The following is a 15,638-nucleotide window of genomic DNA, read 5'->3' on the forward strand; positions in this document are numbered from 1 at the left end:
TTATTCTTAACTGTCAGCTGTGATAAGCCTCTCAGAAAACAGGTTACATTCGCTGCCTTTTGCATTAAGGCTATTAAGGTACGCATCATAAAAGTAGCTTTACCTGGTCTTGTCTAGAATGTCACCCATTTGACTAAATGCATTTCTTACTAGTACAAGTTGCATGCAGTCTTGTTACAGCAGATCTCTTTTTTTTTTTTTTAATTTATTTATTGGGGTCTTGGTGATTAAGAAAGTATCAGCAAAAAATGCATTCAAATTAGGAGTCTTGGTAAAGTGTTTGGTTTGCTAGACCAGGTGTGGTCTGCAGCTGGGTAGTAGGTTGTAGGAAAGATTGTGGCGTGTGTGTGTTGGTGATAACTCAATGGTTTGGTCAATGGAGAGCTGTCAGTATGTAAGAAGTAAGGAAAATACTGCCTATAAAACACAGAAGGGTTTAAAATCTTAAGTGTGTGGTCCAGCCCTCTGTCACACTGCCCCTCCTGCTTATCTGGTGGTGTACTGAGCCAGTCCAACTTGCCACTTGGATAGAAAGTGGTTATCTCATTCTCAGCCCTGCTCATTCTCAACCACCCATTCTCAACTGCTGAAACAACTGTTTTCAATGCATCTTGCTTGAATTCAGCAGCCTAAAGCGTGTGTATTCCTCTTTGTTTTTAACAACAAGGCAGAAGTAGTTGGTTTTTGTACGGTACTCCAGACGTTAAGAGTGTTTGCCTGCATTGTAAAGGATCTCACTTCAGTTTCTAGAGATGGAATCCCACACTTGCTGGGAGGATAGTGCTTGGACCTGCCAGCACAGAGGAATGTTTGCTCTCTGGATCTCAGCTGCTGTTGATCTGGTGCCATTTACATTCTCATGCAAAGATTCTCTGTAGAGGGGAGAAATGAACGTAAGCTCAGCTTCCCAGTGTATCATAGAATCATAGGATGGCCTGGGTTGAAGAGGACCGTAATGATCATTGAGTTTCAACCCCCCATTGCTATGTGCAGAGTCGCCAACCACCAGGCCAGGCTGCCCAGAGCCACATCCAGCCAGTGTGGCAATGGATTTTGGTGCCTGCTCCAAAGATTTTGTTTTTCATAGTCACCCAACATCTCTTCTGTGGATTGGGTGTCTTTGAGGCAGGAGTTCAAAGGCTGTATTCTAGAAATCTTGGTTAAGATGAGAAGTGATGTCTGATTCCAGTCTCTCACCTTCAGACAATCTGCGATCCAAAGCGTTACCAACGAAAACCAACTGCATCTTTTATTTCTTCTTTGTTGTGAGCGACTGTGAAGCAAGTTGGTACAAGTTAGTAAGGTGCTGTTGAAGTAAAACCATAGAAGGGAAGGAAGATGGGACATCTTGTGCTTGGAGAAACCAAGCCGTTGAATGAAAAATGAACCAAAGCTTTCCAGGTCTGGGCTGTGGCTTCTTGTGGAATGCGGTGTGAAAAGAACTTGAACTTCTGTTCCTCATTTTACGTGGCTTCGGTGACAGTTCTCTTGGCTTCAGTTTATTGAAGAGTAAAACTAATTTACAGCAGCCATCCAGCCTGTAAGAGCCGGACGTGGGGCGCTGGGGGTGGGCCAACCTGTGACACAACGCCTTCACCCAGCTACAAAACCGGGGTCCAATTTGCAGTACAAATTGGACAAATGTTGTAACAGTGTAACGGGATCCTGTGAAATGGATGCATTCAGTTAATGTAGGCAGGCTCTTGGCTCGTTCCCTTTCTTCGGATCCAAACGCATCAGAATGTGCCTGATTGTTTGCCTCTGCAGCCTGCTGTGAAATAGCTTAGGCTGAAGTGTCCCGTGACAGTTTACAAGTTACAAAGACAGCTTTTTGGCCGCTGACCCTCGGCGGGAGCCTAATCTTTGTTTGGTAGGTGTCTCTTTGTCTAGGGAAATTGCATCTAAGAGGAGAGGTGCTGCACTGCTTCCTCATTGTTTCTCCTTTTTTAACGATGACCCCCCCCCCCAAAGAATTTTTATAGCCTAATTCATAAGTTTCCTTCAGGGTACGTTAAGAAAACAAGGTTTTCTGTGGTCATCTTCCTTCCCTTGTTTGTAGGCACCCTTGTTTGTGTTATTTTAGAGCGTGTAGTTCAGGAGAATACTTGGTAGACTGCAAGTCCGTAACTCCTTAATTGAAAAAGACACGGCTCAGTCACCGAAAGGCTCGTTGACTTTTTTGAAGGGGGGGGGGGGGGGTAAGAATCCCTTATTTCAGGCCGTGCTGTTTGGATCTTTTGATATTATTGTTTTGTTAACTTTCCAGCTGTGATCTTTCAGCTTGGGGGTTTGAAGCGTATAGAACGTGTATCTTTTCTGCACTGCTCTATGTGCAACAAAGAAAGCGGCCAATCAGTGGGTACCCCATCTAGTTAATGAGTGACCCAGCATGGATTAGCAGGGCCACATCTACAGGTGAAGCTCAACAACAGTCTAATTCGTGTGATGCAGCACTTCACATGACTTCCTCTTCCTCTCCCACTTACCCAGCTGTATGCTCCCACCTCTTGTCTGTATGGGCACTTTGCTGGTCTTGTTTCCCCAGTAAATGGACCAGGGTACTGCACAGGCAGAAAGCTGAAGAATCGTCATCATCATCCCACAACCACAAAAAGAACACCAAAACAAACCAACCCAAAAAAGCCCAACCCAAAACAACCTGCCAGAATCTCACAATTGATAAACTCAATTGAGGGTGAGTACTGGCTGTAGGGAACAAGGGAACATGATGTGTGATTTGGGCAAAAGGATGATGCCAGCATCACCTGATATAATTTGTTATATGATATTACTGAATAGTGCTGTTGTTACTCTGTCTTTGGGGAGGAACTGCTCATGCAGGACCTCTCTAGCAAAAGTTTGCAGGTTGAAATACATCTCTAAGGAGGCTTTTTGTGCACTTAAGCCCTTCTTTATACATTAATGAATATTGCGAGGAAATGGTGTTAGCCGGAAATTTTCATGACCTTTTGTTCTTTTGATAACTAAGCTCTGTTGGGGATAATGAACTAATATTTATGAAGGTTAGTCCTCTGTTGCTCATCAAATATTGCTCATACTAGTCTGAGGGATAGTTTGAGGAGGATGAGCAAGGGAAAAACATGCAAATGCCACTGTTTTTCTAAACAGATGAAGTACTAAGGCCTGAACTATAGGCATTGAACCAAAGTTGACGTCTAGATGAATCTCACAACCCAGCATTACATATCATCGGTATCTGATCATTAGTGAAGTATGTATGATCATTAACAAAATATGTATCTTGAACGAAGCATCTCATTAGCAAGAGATATAGCTTAGATAAAACGTTGTGTATTAACCTTTCCTTGTTTAGAAATGTAGTGTCAAGAGCTACTAGGGCACAGACTTCCTTGGTTCCTCCTTGAGCCCTGGCCAGGTTTGAGGTGGAATCCAAAGGGAGAATGAAACAAAATATTTCCACCTAATTGGCATGTAAACTTGTTTATTCAACAATATAAAAGCTGGACTGTCTTACAGCAAAGTTGGAGACCTCACCTACAAGTGGACGCACTGCGTAGGGCCTCCCAGTTGATGGGAAAGGCTCTCCAAATCCTCACTGCAATTGGGGCTCCCCAGTGACTGCTGATCCAATGGTCAAGTGGTAGGAAAATTGGTGATGTATCTTAATCACTATCGCTATCCTCACGTAGTAACGGTTAGGTACAGTGCCTCGTTCTGCATTATTCTTGCTGTATCGTTTCGCTTATTACCTCATTGCTTTAAACTTCAGAGAAACACACTTTTGTAACTTGTTGTCTGTGACCTTTTTGCAGACCCCATCCACTGGTGAAACATCCAGAATGTTTCTGTTAGGCTGTTGATAAATGAGGGGAGTGGGGAGAGGTGACATTTTCATTCTTCTTTCAAATACCAATTGTGAACAGAATGAAATGGGTCTTACGGAATTGTTGCGCCGCTTATAGGAGGGATTTGCTGGAAGGGCTGAGTGCTGGAGAGATTGCTTTGCCTTGGTGGTGGGAAGTAATGTGACCATCTGGGGTCTGTTCTACCACAAATAAGGGAGTTACAGATCTCTCAGATTTGTCTGCAGGCATTACCCTTAGAGCGCTTTCTTTGCTTTGCTACCAGGATACGTTGTTAACTCAAGGTAGAAAGCCAGTTCTCATGCAGGGCAAGTTCTGAGAGCTTAGGTGGTCTGTGTGACTTACTGGGGAAGGTTACTAAGCTCTTGCAGTCTTTTCCCTTGAGAATATCCAGGAAGGCCTTACAAAGAACAGCATCGTCATCCTGTGTTGCTTAGGCTTGTGTAACTACTCTTGCCTTGTCATCTAGAGGATGACACCTGGGGGATATTTGGTGTCCTACATATGCTCGGTAACTGTGGATGTTGACTCCTCTGCTGTTGCACAATTTCTGTGAACTGCTGAAATAGTTCTGCCTTCTGAATTTGTTCTCAGAAAGATAAGTTTTGTCTCCAGCCATAAAGTGGTGCTGACAGCCCTTGCTGTGAGGCTGACCTCTTCTGAACTGGTGTGGAGCGAGCAGTTGGGAGACAGGAGCGCTTGGGCTATTGCAGCTTGTGGTGGCAGCTGCGTATTGAGTCGACAGATTGACACAGTGCTGGGTTTTGCTTCTAGAACTTACGGTTGTATTGAAGTGTGATGTCCTTTCTAAAAGCTGACATCGCCTTTAAAATTTTCATACATTAAAATAAATATACCAAATTCTGTAGGTTCTTTTCTCAGCTGATTTTAAACTCAGCAGGAACTAATGGATCTAGGCACGGATATTATGCTCGTTATATATGCAGTCATTAAGTAGTTTTAGTTGTACGTGGCATCTTCCTTTTTAAATAGAAACTAATCTTAATGAGAGCTCTAGGTTGCTGCATGCTGCAAAAAAATTAGGGCATTAAATTTGAGATTTGTAACTTCAAATGCACGACGACCTCCTCCAACACCCCCAGCGTCCTATAGCTTTCTGCTGTTTGTTTTCATGAGCTGCCTCCTCTTGGGGACAGCATGGAATGACAAGCCTTCTTTGAGTGTTTTAGCTGCCATCTTTTGGCTAGATGTTACCGGCCACACTTAGACTATGCCCTGTGTACCCCGCAAGAGTGGGCATATTCAGCACTGAAATAGTGCTGCATGAAGGACTACACGGCAACATCGTCGTCCATTGAGCAGTTCTGCTGTAATTTCAAGAAACAATGAATGCTATTTTTATGACGCTCTGAAGTTCACCTCTGCTGCTGAATGCAGATCTGACTGGCAGGAGGTAAAATGCATCTTTTTATTTTTAACCCCCGTGATTGCTTGGCAGAGGGTGCTGGCTAAGTAAATCTTCAAGGCCTGATTTCAGAAGTCTCTTGGCATTCTTACATCTTGTCGTATTAGCAGAACCTTTCGCAAATGCATTGGCCGAATGTGGCCAAGCCTGTTGTGTCGGTACTGTGCCTCTTTGTCTTTGAGCTGCTCCCACAATGTCATAGAGGTGCAGGGTGATGTAAGGACATGCTCTTAGGCAACATAGCAGGCAATGCAACACACAGTAGCAGTCCTATTGCTTAAAGCTGGTGGAAGGAAAAAAAAAAAAGCTAGTAAAACTTGCTGTTTACTTGGTGAACAGATGTGGCCATTTGGGGTGATACCTCTCAGATGGAGGTTACTGATCCTGTAGTGGCACACTAACAGCAAGGTGCGTGTGCCATCTGCTCTGCTGTTGTGCTGTAATTGTACCTTCCTGGGTGATGAAGGCAGTGTGCCATGCTGAGCTCAGGCAGCCGAGGTGTGCAAAGGCTTCCTCAGTCTGGTACCTGCTCATTAGCAGCTCTCTTCCCTGGAGGCTGCTGGGCAGCCGAGGGGAGATAACGTTACAAGCTGCTACAGCAAAATTAACTGTAGCACACTTGACAGAGCTGAGAATTATCTTGCAGTGATCGTATATAAATGAGATCAATCCCTTAGAGGAAGGGGTTACTTTATTTGTTGGCCTTTTGGAGGTGACATTTTATTGCGAGACCGCCAATATCAAACCTTCATCTTATATTTTTAATTTGCCCTCTTACATTATGGCAGAGTTTGGCATCTTTTATAGGGTTCTAAAATTCCAGTCTAACTATGCACTCTGGCAAGTGAAGACTTGTTAGATGGGCTATCTTAATGTTACACGTTAATCACATCTGAGTACTTAAATGCTGCAGGAACAGAATCAGACCGAGCGATTACTGGTATGAGACCAGTGGGTTCTCATTCAGAGTGACTCTGCAGTGTCAGTTGAACGCTGATTCATTCTTCTGGTTCGTGGCACTCAGAGCACAAAATGCCCTGGTTTTGTGGCTCCCAAGACACGTGGTGCCGGATGGGTATCTCAGCTTACTGTCCCAGTGACTACTGGGTACTGGTATACAAGACAAATAAGTAACTAATAGTACTCTTGGATAAAAAATTGATTAACAAGCTATCGTCAGGTAGTATTTAGACACTTAATTCATCTTCGGTATCTTGAGTTAAAATTGCCCCGCATCCTCTTTGCATTGTTGTAAGTGTAAAATACAGTTTTTTGTGTGGATAGCTTGGCTTACAGTTTTCTATGGGAATTATCATTTTTCAGTTGTTGGGATGGAATGAATGGCATCTAAAACTGTTTAGTCTAACTCCTCTTGTAAGTTACGGTACAGACCCATTGCTAGCAATAATTGTGAATGTGCTAACTTAAGCAATGGAAACAACACGATTGCTGTGTGTACTACTACCCCACTTTCACTCTGCCTAGAGCTAGCTGCTGCTGGTGCTCCGTGTGCTTGCTGCTATCCATGCAGCTATATCAGTGCTTAATGTTCTAGTTTTAGTGGAGCCCAGGCAATTTGAAACGAGTCTCATGCCCACAAAACTAATAGCTTTAGAATGCATGTGGCAGGTACTTTAATTATGACTAGTTTCACAGCCCAGCATTTCTACTTTGTAAAAATAAAGGTTTGTCAGAACACAGTTGTGCTTCTCTAAATGCACTGTGAATTTCTGGGATGCATTTTCTGCTGTCTTTCAAAGACGTGCTTAACTTGTGTTAGAATACAAGCGTTAGTGTTCACAAGATAAGAATTCACTGTCCAGCAGTGTAGAATTCTATAGAGATGATTATGTGGTAATATGGGCACGTGTGAAAGCAATCGTCATAGCTGTCTAGCAGCTTTTAGGCACGTTCTTCTTCCAGCCAATTCTTACGCTGTTCATTTTAACTTCAGTTTAGTTATACGAATTCTGTCTTTCAGAGCCAACGCATAATCAGCCAAACGGGATCAAGAGGAAGCAGAATATTTGAGAAGGCTCCCAGCATCTCATGAATGAACTAACGGAACTCGATAATGCTGGTTCTCCAGAGCCAGGTCTACGGCTCAGAAAAGGACACATGTCTGACTCTGCAACAACACAGACAGCCTTTGAAGAGGACAGCTCAGAGCAGAGGCTTCTTTTAGTGGAGCCACCTCTGTCTTCTAATCAGGAAAACGTAAGTTATATGATTATCGGTTAGAGTGGCTGAGATAAATGAGTTTTTATGCGAGTGCTTCATTCAGTGGTTGAAATAAGTTCCAGAACTGTGAACTGAAATTCTGCAACCATGTTATGCCTGGTAAGTAATTCTAATAAAACCAGGAAGATACCAGAAACACTCAGCTGAATGTGTGAGATCTTCATAGAATCACAGTATATCCCAACTTGAAAGGTACTCATAAGGATCACTGAATCCAACTCGTGCTTCCACACGGGACCACCCAAAAATCAGACCACGTGATTGAGAGCATTGTCCGGATGCTTCTTGAACTCCAGTGAGCTCAGTGCCATGCCCACTGCCCTGGGGAGCCTGTTCTACTGACTGAAGAACCTTTTCCTGATATCCAGCCTGGACACAGATCCATGCCGATCTGTTGGTGTGACTAGAGACCAGAGACCAGCTCCTGCCCATCCACTCCCCTCCTGAGGAAGCTATAGGCTGTGATGAGGCCTCTTCTCTGTCTCCTTTTCTCTGGGCTGAACAAACCAAGGGACCTCAGCTGCTTCTCATACGTCTTCCCCTAGTTAAGACTGGGCATTAGTGACTGGACGAGGAGGAACGGTTTAAAGCTGAAAGAGGGGGAGATTTAGGTTAGATACTAGGAAAAAATTCTTTACTCAGAATGTGGTGAGGCCCTGGCAGAGGCTGCCCAGAGAAGCTGTGGGTGCCACATCACTGGAGGCACTCGGGGCCAGGTTGAACGGGGCTCTGGGCAGCCTAAGCTGCTGGGTGGCAGCCCAGTCCGTGGCAGGGGTGTTGAAGCTAGGTGGTCTTCAGAGTCTCTTCTCACAAGAGGTATTTGATTCTGTGATAAGCGTAAGTTTAGCAGCTTTGTTTTTGTATTACCATCTTAAAGAATAGAGCTTGAAATAGTTTGTTCCCTGCTGAGATGTTGCTCAGGTCAAAAGATTTCTGTTCTGCAACTGACAGTTACAAATAAAAGGAGAAGACTCTAGCTTTATATAATCGGAACCTTGGCTAATTGCTATCCTCTTGGATATTAGGACAGAAAAGTGCTTGCAAGCGTTCTTGCTGGAAGAACAGCGGTCTGGGTTAGACCAGAACTCTGCAGTACTCAATATCCTGTCGCCAGTAGGAGACTTGTAAGGAAGAGTACGGGGATGAGGAACTGTGTTACTACGCTACCTTTTAGCAGTTGGTGGTTTGCACATCTCCTGAGGTAGTGGCAACGTTTCTGAATTTTTGGCATGTGAGTCTTTGTAGAATTTAGCAGCCACAGCATCCTGTAGAAAGGCATTCCACACCTTAATTAAGTGTTGTACAAAGGTAATGTCCATGCGCTGGGCAAAAGTACCTTCTGGTTAGAGAGTTTCAGAACTGTAATTAGTGCTTCTCTCAGGATATATGCAGCTGAATATCAGGACAGTTAAGTGGAAGAAGCATTCATCTAAGGCTCACTATTAAATTTATAATGATTTTATGAGTGTACTGTATCAGGTTAGTTATGACAGCCATGCGTTTTTTGTAGACAGTAGCAAAAACATCCTGATACTACATAACATAGCCTTTAATGCAGAAGGGATGAGCTGTTGCTATAATTGCATTTGCCACAGATTTTGATTGTGTGTATGGACCACAATAATGGTTTGGCTGACGTGATAGCTTGTATTAGGCTGTCTTAATTTTATTAGTATGAGCACTTACTGCATTTAGCATAAGATGTCCTTGTGACCAAAGTCAGAACAAATATTGATGACTGAGAAGCCAAGTCAATGATTATATGGTGCAATAACTTCTACGAGCTGTTCTCAGAACCATGATAAAAGCAAATAAATGCAGTCATCTTTGCATTATGTGGAAAGTCATAAAATATGTATAAAATTTTATACGTGTGTTAGCCAATAGCTGAATTTGCTTAGGATAGGAAAAAAAAATAAGTTGAATTGTACTAACAGATATTTGGAACAGATATATTTGTATAGAGTACTTTGAGAATATATTCAACCAGTTTTCTTTCAAATTAAAAGAAGTATTCTGATTTACTCTTTACCTTTTTCAGGCATTCTTAGCATGCTTTTGCTCTTATGACAAAAGTATATGCTGCTTGAGTTTTGGTTCACTATGAATATTTAGCTGTTTTTGTTTGTTGCCTGCCTTCTTCCCCAGTCTCTTAAAATGCTGCCATAGAGTGGTTTTTGTTTTTTGGTTTTTGTTTTTTGTTTTTTTGCCACTTGGATATGCTGCCTTTTCCTTCTTGGGCTGCAACGCTTTATATGCAAAATATGACCTTGTGTATTCTCATCTTTTTTTTTTCCTTCAGCCCAAAGTTTTGTTTCTATTCTGTGATATCACAGTTTTAAAAACAAGAAATCTGAGGGGTTTTTTTTCTTCTTAGAAGATTGAATGCTTGATGTTTCAGATGGAGCATCAGCACTCTGCTGTGAAGCACTGCAGTGTTAGCTTGCTGAATGGGCTTTGTTATGTGGTGTACTGCAGTGTTTTAAATAACCTGAAAAAGGCCATGCTATATGTCTTCCTATGTTGTGTATAAGCCTCAGTATAGCCATTATTTGGATGTGCTAACATGCAATCTAGGATTTACTTTTTTGCTCTACTGGCTACACGATACTCTCCATAGATGTGACTTATTAGTAAGTTCAAATGGATGATTTTCCTTTGGTTTTGAAGATGCCCTTGTTTACATAACAGTGCAGTAAGGTTACTGCTCTTCTGTAGATGGCAATAATGCCCAGGCACAGAAGCTAAGCAAACGTTATAAAAGGATTCAAGTGATGCCCACAGTATTAGTATTTTATTGGTCAAATGCTTTCTGCTTCAGTGTAGTTGCAAAAATCTGGGAAATCCTATGCTGGTAAAGAGTAGATGAGAGCTGTATAGGGAGGGTGTACATGCCTGTACATGCCTAAGAACATCCACTGTATTTTCCTATGCTTTTAAATTGATCTATTGTGACAAACTGTTTTGCCAGACAGGTGTATCCTAACGTTACACTATTTCCCTAAAATTTACTGGGCATAAGACTTGAGGCATTAGTGTAAAAATACTTAAGTTTTTGTCCTGTTATGAAACTACATTGTTTTTCTTTTGCCTGCATGCTAATTGCTGATCCTATTAGCCTAGTTATCTTGCTGCAGCTTTGTTATTTATAATAAATCTGCCTCAAGCTTTCCTCTACAAGAATCCCTTTCCTCTGCCTACTTGCATGTTCGCTTCACACAAAGGGGACTGTCTGAGCCCTAGTACCACAAGAGGTACTAGTTAGTTGCCTTAATGATTACTTTAGTTGCCTTTCCTGGGAGGTAATTGGGTTGAATTATACTGAATCATACTGAATGCTTCAGTATGCTTTCTGTGTGCCATTACCAGTGCTATCATCTGCCAGTTATGTAGTGATACTTAAAAGAAGGTATGGATCACATAAAACTAATACCCATTACATGTTGAACCTCTGTCTTTGATCCCGTAATTCTGTTCTTTCCTGGGATGCATATATGTTGATACATCTCAACTGCCTGCATAATTCCAGCAGTGATTGCTCCTGAAGAAATTCCTCTTATTGTGGCTTTCTTAATCCCATACAGTCAGATGAGAGTGACTTTTGTAACCTGATGAATGAGCTCTTTATGCAGCCCTAAAAACCTGTGCTTGACTTTCTCTTTTTTCAACTTTAATCCGTCAGTGATAGGAGGTGAACAGAAAAACCATTTTCTCTGCCTTTATTCCAGCCACGAGGCTTTTATATTCCTGGCTGATGCTTCCTTTTGTACAGTTGAGCCGCCTTGTGCGGTTGCACTGGGTGGCACTGAGATGCGCCTGTTGAGTGGGGACATTGCTCTGAAGTGTTTGGTAACCAGTAGTAAGGGTTTGAGAGGAGTTCCACATAGCTCTCAAGTCATCTAAATGGGCAGAAGAAGCCTGGGCACATACTCGTTGGGATTGCTTCTCAGGGAGCACATGTTTTGACTTCAAGTGGAACTCACTTCCTTCATGGAACTCACACCTCATGATGACACATGTCATGGTACCTGCATGTAGCTACAAGAGGCTTTCCAAGGCATAACTGCCAAGGTGATGTGAAGGAGAGAGACAGAAGGGCGTAACGCAGCTTCCAGGTATAAAAGAAAAGTCGTAGAGTAATGGGGACATGAGGAAATAACTTGAGGCGTTTAAGTTGAACTCTAGAACTTACTCAGAGCCTTTGCAGTTCAAGAAGTGGCCCCGTGTTATCTACAAAAGTAGACCACAAAAATAGTTTCAGTAGGGACAGCAGTTTGAGTGTAAATTCATGGAGTTTTTGTCTTCATGATGGATACTGTTTGAGTGGAAGAGTCCCAGGAAGTCTTGCAGGCCAACCCTATGCGTTGGGGTTTTAAGAGTAGTCTTTCTAGAACTGATATTCTTACATTCTGACTGCTTGAACCTCTTTTTTTTCTTTGCAAGTTTCTTGATCTGTTTGATTCCACTTAGCTTTAGTTTCCATCTAGCATTTTCCTGTTGGTGCTTGGAGTTGTTGTGAAAAACTTGGCAACTGCTTCTGTATTTTCTTGCTTTCTGCACTGTGTTCCTGGTTGTGTTGTTAGAGATTCCCATCCGAGTGTATGGGAGAGGCTGGGCATAATAGAATTCAAGATGCCACCAAAACATGTTTGTTTTAAAGCGTGTTATGTTCAAAATCTGTCGTTCTGTGTATTTCTTTGACCTCTTACGTCCCTCCACTTTTTTGCAGCTCTTGGGAAAGAATGTTACTTCTTTGAAAGCAGACAAATTGGCGTTTTACTTCAGGTCAAAGATCTGAGCATCTGAATTTCTCCTTCAGTTGCTGTTCTAAGCACTGGAAGTAATGCATATCTTACTCACACTGCCAGTCAGTGAAGCAAGTACTCAAATCTAGTGTCTGTCCCTACAAAATGCTCTCTTTTCTGCAGCAAAGCCCTCTTAGATATACAGAGCAGAGTATCTGCAAGTGTTCCAGTTTAAGCAATCTGAAGACATCTGATGCATCTCTGGAGATGGTTTCCAGGCTCCACTGGTTGGAATTGGTCAGATGCTGATGCATCCTTCACTGACAGTTACTGATGTGCCTGGATGTTAACAGGCTTTTAGGGCCTGAATGTCTCCAGGGAAAAAAATACTGTTGACCTAGTCAACCATGAATAGACAGTCTGCCCAGAAGGCAGATAACGTGGGGAACTGCCGTGTCTGTGCATCTGCCCCTTCTCCTAGAAAGCTTCCGTATGAGTTATTGAGAAAGTTGTGCTAGGATACGGCTGGGTTCAGCTGACTCCTTTCAGTCTGGAGAGCCTTAGCTCTTTGTGAGGGGAAGCACTGGAGCTCTGCTGGGCTTGCTGCCTGTCTGCTGGGTTTGTGGCCGTTTCTTGCTGTGTTGGATGTTGCAACGAGGCGAGGGAGGGAGTGGTTTTGTTTGCAGCTCACTGGTACGTCTGTTTTCCTGGACAAAGGTTAGATTCCACAGCTTTTGCCTTAGTTCTCATGGAGATCTTATCTGGCTGACTTGGGCAGTAATGAGGGATGCAGCAGCCCTATAGAGCAATACGGAGAAAATAGTGTTGTACTGATGAGTTAGCCTGCATCTTCTGCCAACTGCTTTAAATTGCTTGCCTTTGTTCTTCTGTTAAGTTCAGCAATGTGCTTCCAGTAGTTCCTTTCCCTGAGCACTCTTTTCCATGAGTTCACAGTAATTTTTTTCTCCCTTTTTTCTGCTGCCAGGATTGATAGTGGTAAAGGAGCAGAAACTGGCACGTGAGATCCCTCTGCAGCAGATGAGTTTTTTGCTGGCTTCTCTGGGCAGTGCACTGATAAGAATGTGTGGACACTGAGCTCCTTGGTCCGTTGCACTGAGCGCTGACTAGAAAACCAGTAGTTGCTATTACGCCTTGGTTTAATGAGCCCTATTCATCTGAAGACGTTTAATGAGGGAGCTCGTTCTAATAAGAGCATACTTGCTGAAGCCAATGTGATTTTTGTCCTAGAACTGTTTGCTAAACAAGTGTTAAATGTTAGCGCTCGTTTTTAATGAGTGCCAGCAAGCGGTCACCCGTGACGAGTTGTGTAAAACTGTTTCCAAGTGCGGTATTAAATGGAGTGTAGCTTTTATAGGAAGGTGACCTACAAAGGAAAAATACTAAGCTGCAGGAACCCTCAAGTGCTTAACATTGTGACCAATAGGCTGCAAGGGTCTTTGGCACAGAGCTAATGGAAGACATTTTTGGTTCTGTGACAGCAAAAACAGCTCCGCACACCCTGCATGGAGGGTTAGTTAGCCTTCTGGAAACTCTGGTGTGTACATGTTTATAACCCTGCCAGATTGAGAGAATGTAAACTCTACATGACAAAACTGTTTTAAAATAACCTAGTATGCGCAGAAGTTAAGGGGAGGCCAGGAGAACTGCTCTGCTTTTCCAGTTAATTACTTGTAATCTAAAGGAATCCTGAAAAAGTGTAACAGGCTTTTGGGAGAAAGTGCATGGTAGCACCTATCACTGCTTTCTCCTTGCAAAACGCATGCTGGCAAAAGGTCAGTTGACAGAATGGGTACACGGGAATCCCTGAAGAAAGGGATCTGGCTAACTGAAAAGAATGTTACAGGACTGCAGTCAGGAAAAAACAGCATTTTTATATTACAGCTTTCAACATATCTTGGCCATTATACTCCATGCTCTCGAGTTACTGAATCTGGCACGTTGCCCCAAGAAACATTAAATTACTTGAATGTCATGTTAAACACTATTAATCATTCATCTGATGAGATCAAGATAAACAAGAGCAAGAGAGCTCCAAGTTCGCGTCTAGACTTTGTGACTTCGGTTTAATATAGTGGATAACGGTGGTATTGTGAATGAGGCGATGTATGTCTTCTAACTTGTATTGTAGGAAGAGAATTGTGCACGTGTACGGGGTTGTGTAGTGTCCCATGACTTAGTCCCATGCTTTTTCTGAATTATCTTGCCTGTGGTTCAGTGGTGCGTTCATATTGAAGCAGAGCTCTGTCTGGATGCAGGTCAAGAAGAGAACAGAACAGGGGAACATCTGCCGTCAGCTGAAGGAAGCAACAAGAACTTTAAAACACATTCAGACAGAATCATTTTTAGGATATTCCTGTGATAGTAGTTTTAAGGCACCAGCAACATGTCAACAGTGAGTTGAAATCAGAAACGACTGAGCCTTGACACTTGGGTTTTCATTAGCTCCCAGTCTTAATACGACGTGGGTATCTGTGTGGCCCTCAAGTAACTGAGCAGTGAGTGTCCATAAAGAAACCCCAACATGGGAAAGTTGTGCCCCTCTAAGGGTTTAGGTGACATGTATTGCAGTTATTGGTGTTGCTGGTTAATACATGCACTTCTGAATGTGCAGTTCTGTATTCCCCAGACTCCTAGCAATTTTCAGCAACCTGAGGAAGTGGGCATTAGTTACATGTGGATTGAAGAAAGCTAAACCAAGTCCTTATGTTCCTTTCTAGCTGGATAACAGTTCAGGAGGAGGGACTGGAAATAATCTGGTGTTCAACTGATATGTATTGAACTGAAATTTGCTCACGAATGTATTTTACATAAAGTATTCTGTAGTGGACCTCGGTAAAAATGGGGGCTGATGCTCCCAATGTTGCCGTTGCACTAATTTTGAATTCCTTAGATCTTTTGGTTATGTGAAGCAACTTGATTAAGTAACAGAGTTTGCCTAACAAAACTGTGAGAGCAACTTCTGCCGGATTACCGTTGGATCCACTGATCAACCCAAGGGTCGGAGAAATGCCAGAAGCACTTTACTAAAAGACTGAGAGGAGGCGAAGAGGATCACTTTTGATAAAATAGACTTAAATCAACCTTAAAAGCTTGACTTGCTTCAGTTTGCACCTTCTAATGAGCAGATAACATTTTTCTAGCAAAATTGTAGTCTATAAGTGAAGAAGAGCTCACTTGTCGCCTGAGTGAGGTAGTAGTCACACAAACTGTCAGGCTTTCAGTAAGTCTTTAAACTGATGTTAGCAAACTACAGACCTCAATAAGCTGTACTTTTGTTACTTGCAGTCTGCAGAGCCCATCTTTCTCAAAAGCAGGCAAGGGGTTTCTGGAATATTCTTCTCCTGTTGGAGCTTGACTTCT

General features: G+C 42.7%; 1 protein-coding gene across 10 annotated transcripts in view; it reads left to right on the plus strand.

Annotated features, from left to right (window-relative positions):
• ADIPOR2 (adiponectin receptor 2) overlaps positions 1-15,638 on the plus strand; it is a 42,409-nt gene that overhangs the window by 12,097 nt on the left and 14,674 nt on the right. For 7 of the 10 annotated variants that reach the window (XM_015285816.4, NM_001007854.2, XM_046939245.1 and 4 more), the window contains one exon: positions 7,253-7,488. In XM_015285816.4, the coding sequence (XP_015141302.1) occupies positions 7,321-7,488 (168 nt within the window). In that variant the 5' untranslated portion in view covers positions 7,253-7,320. Of the gene's footprint in view, positions 1-2,188; positions 5,260-7,230; positions 7,489-15,638 lie in introns of those variants that run through there. The other 3 variants (XM_046939235.1, XM_015285821.4, XM_046939236.1) reach the window with 2 other exon arrangements.

The sequence above is a fragment of the Gallus gallus genome, chromosome 1, assembly GCF_016699485.2.
Source record: "Gallus gallus isolate bGalGal1 chromosome 1, bGalGal1.mat.broiler.GRCg7b, whole genome shotgun sequence".
Lineage (NCBI taxonomy): Eukaryota > Metazoa > Chordata > Aves > Galliformes > Phasianidae > Gallus > Gallus gallus.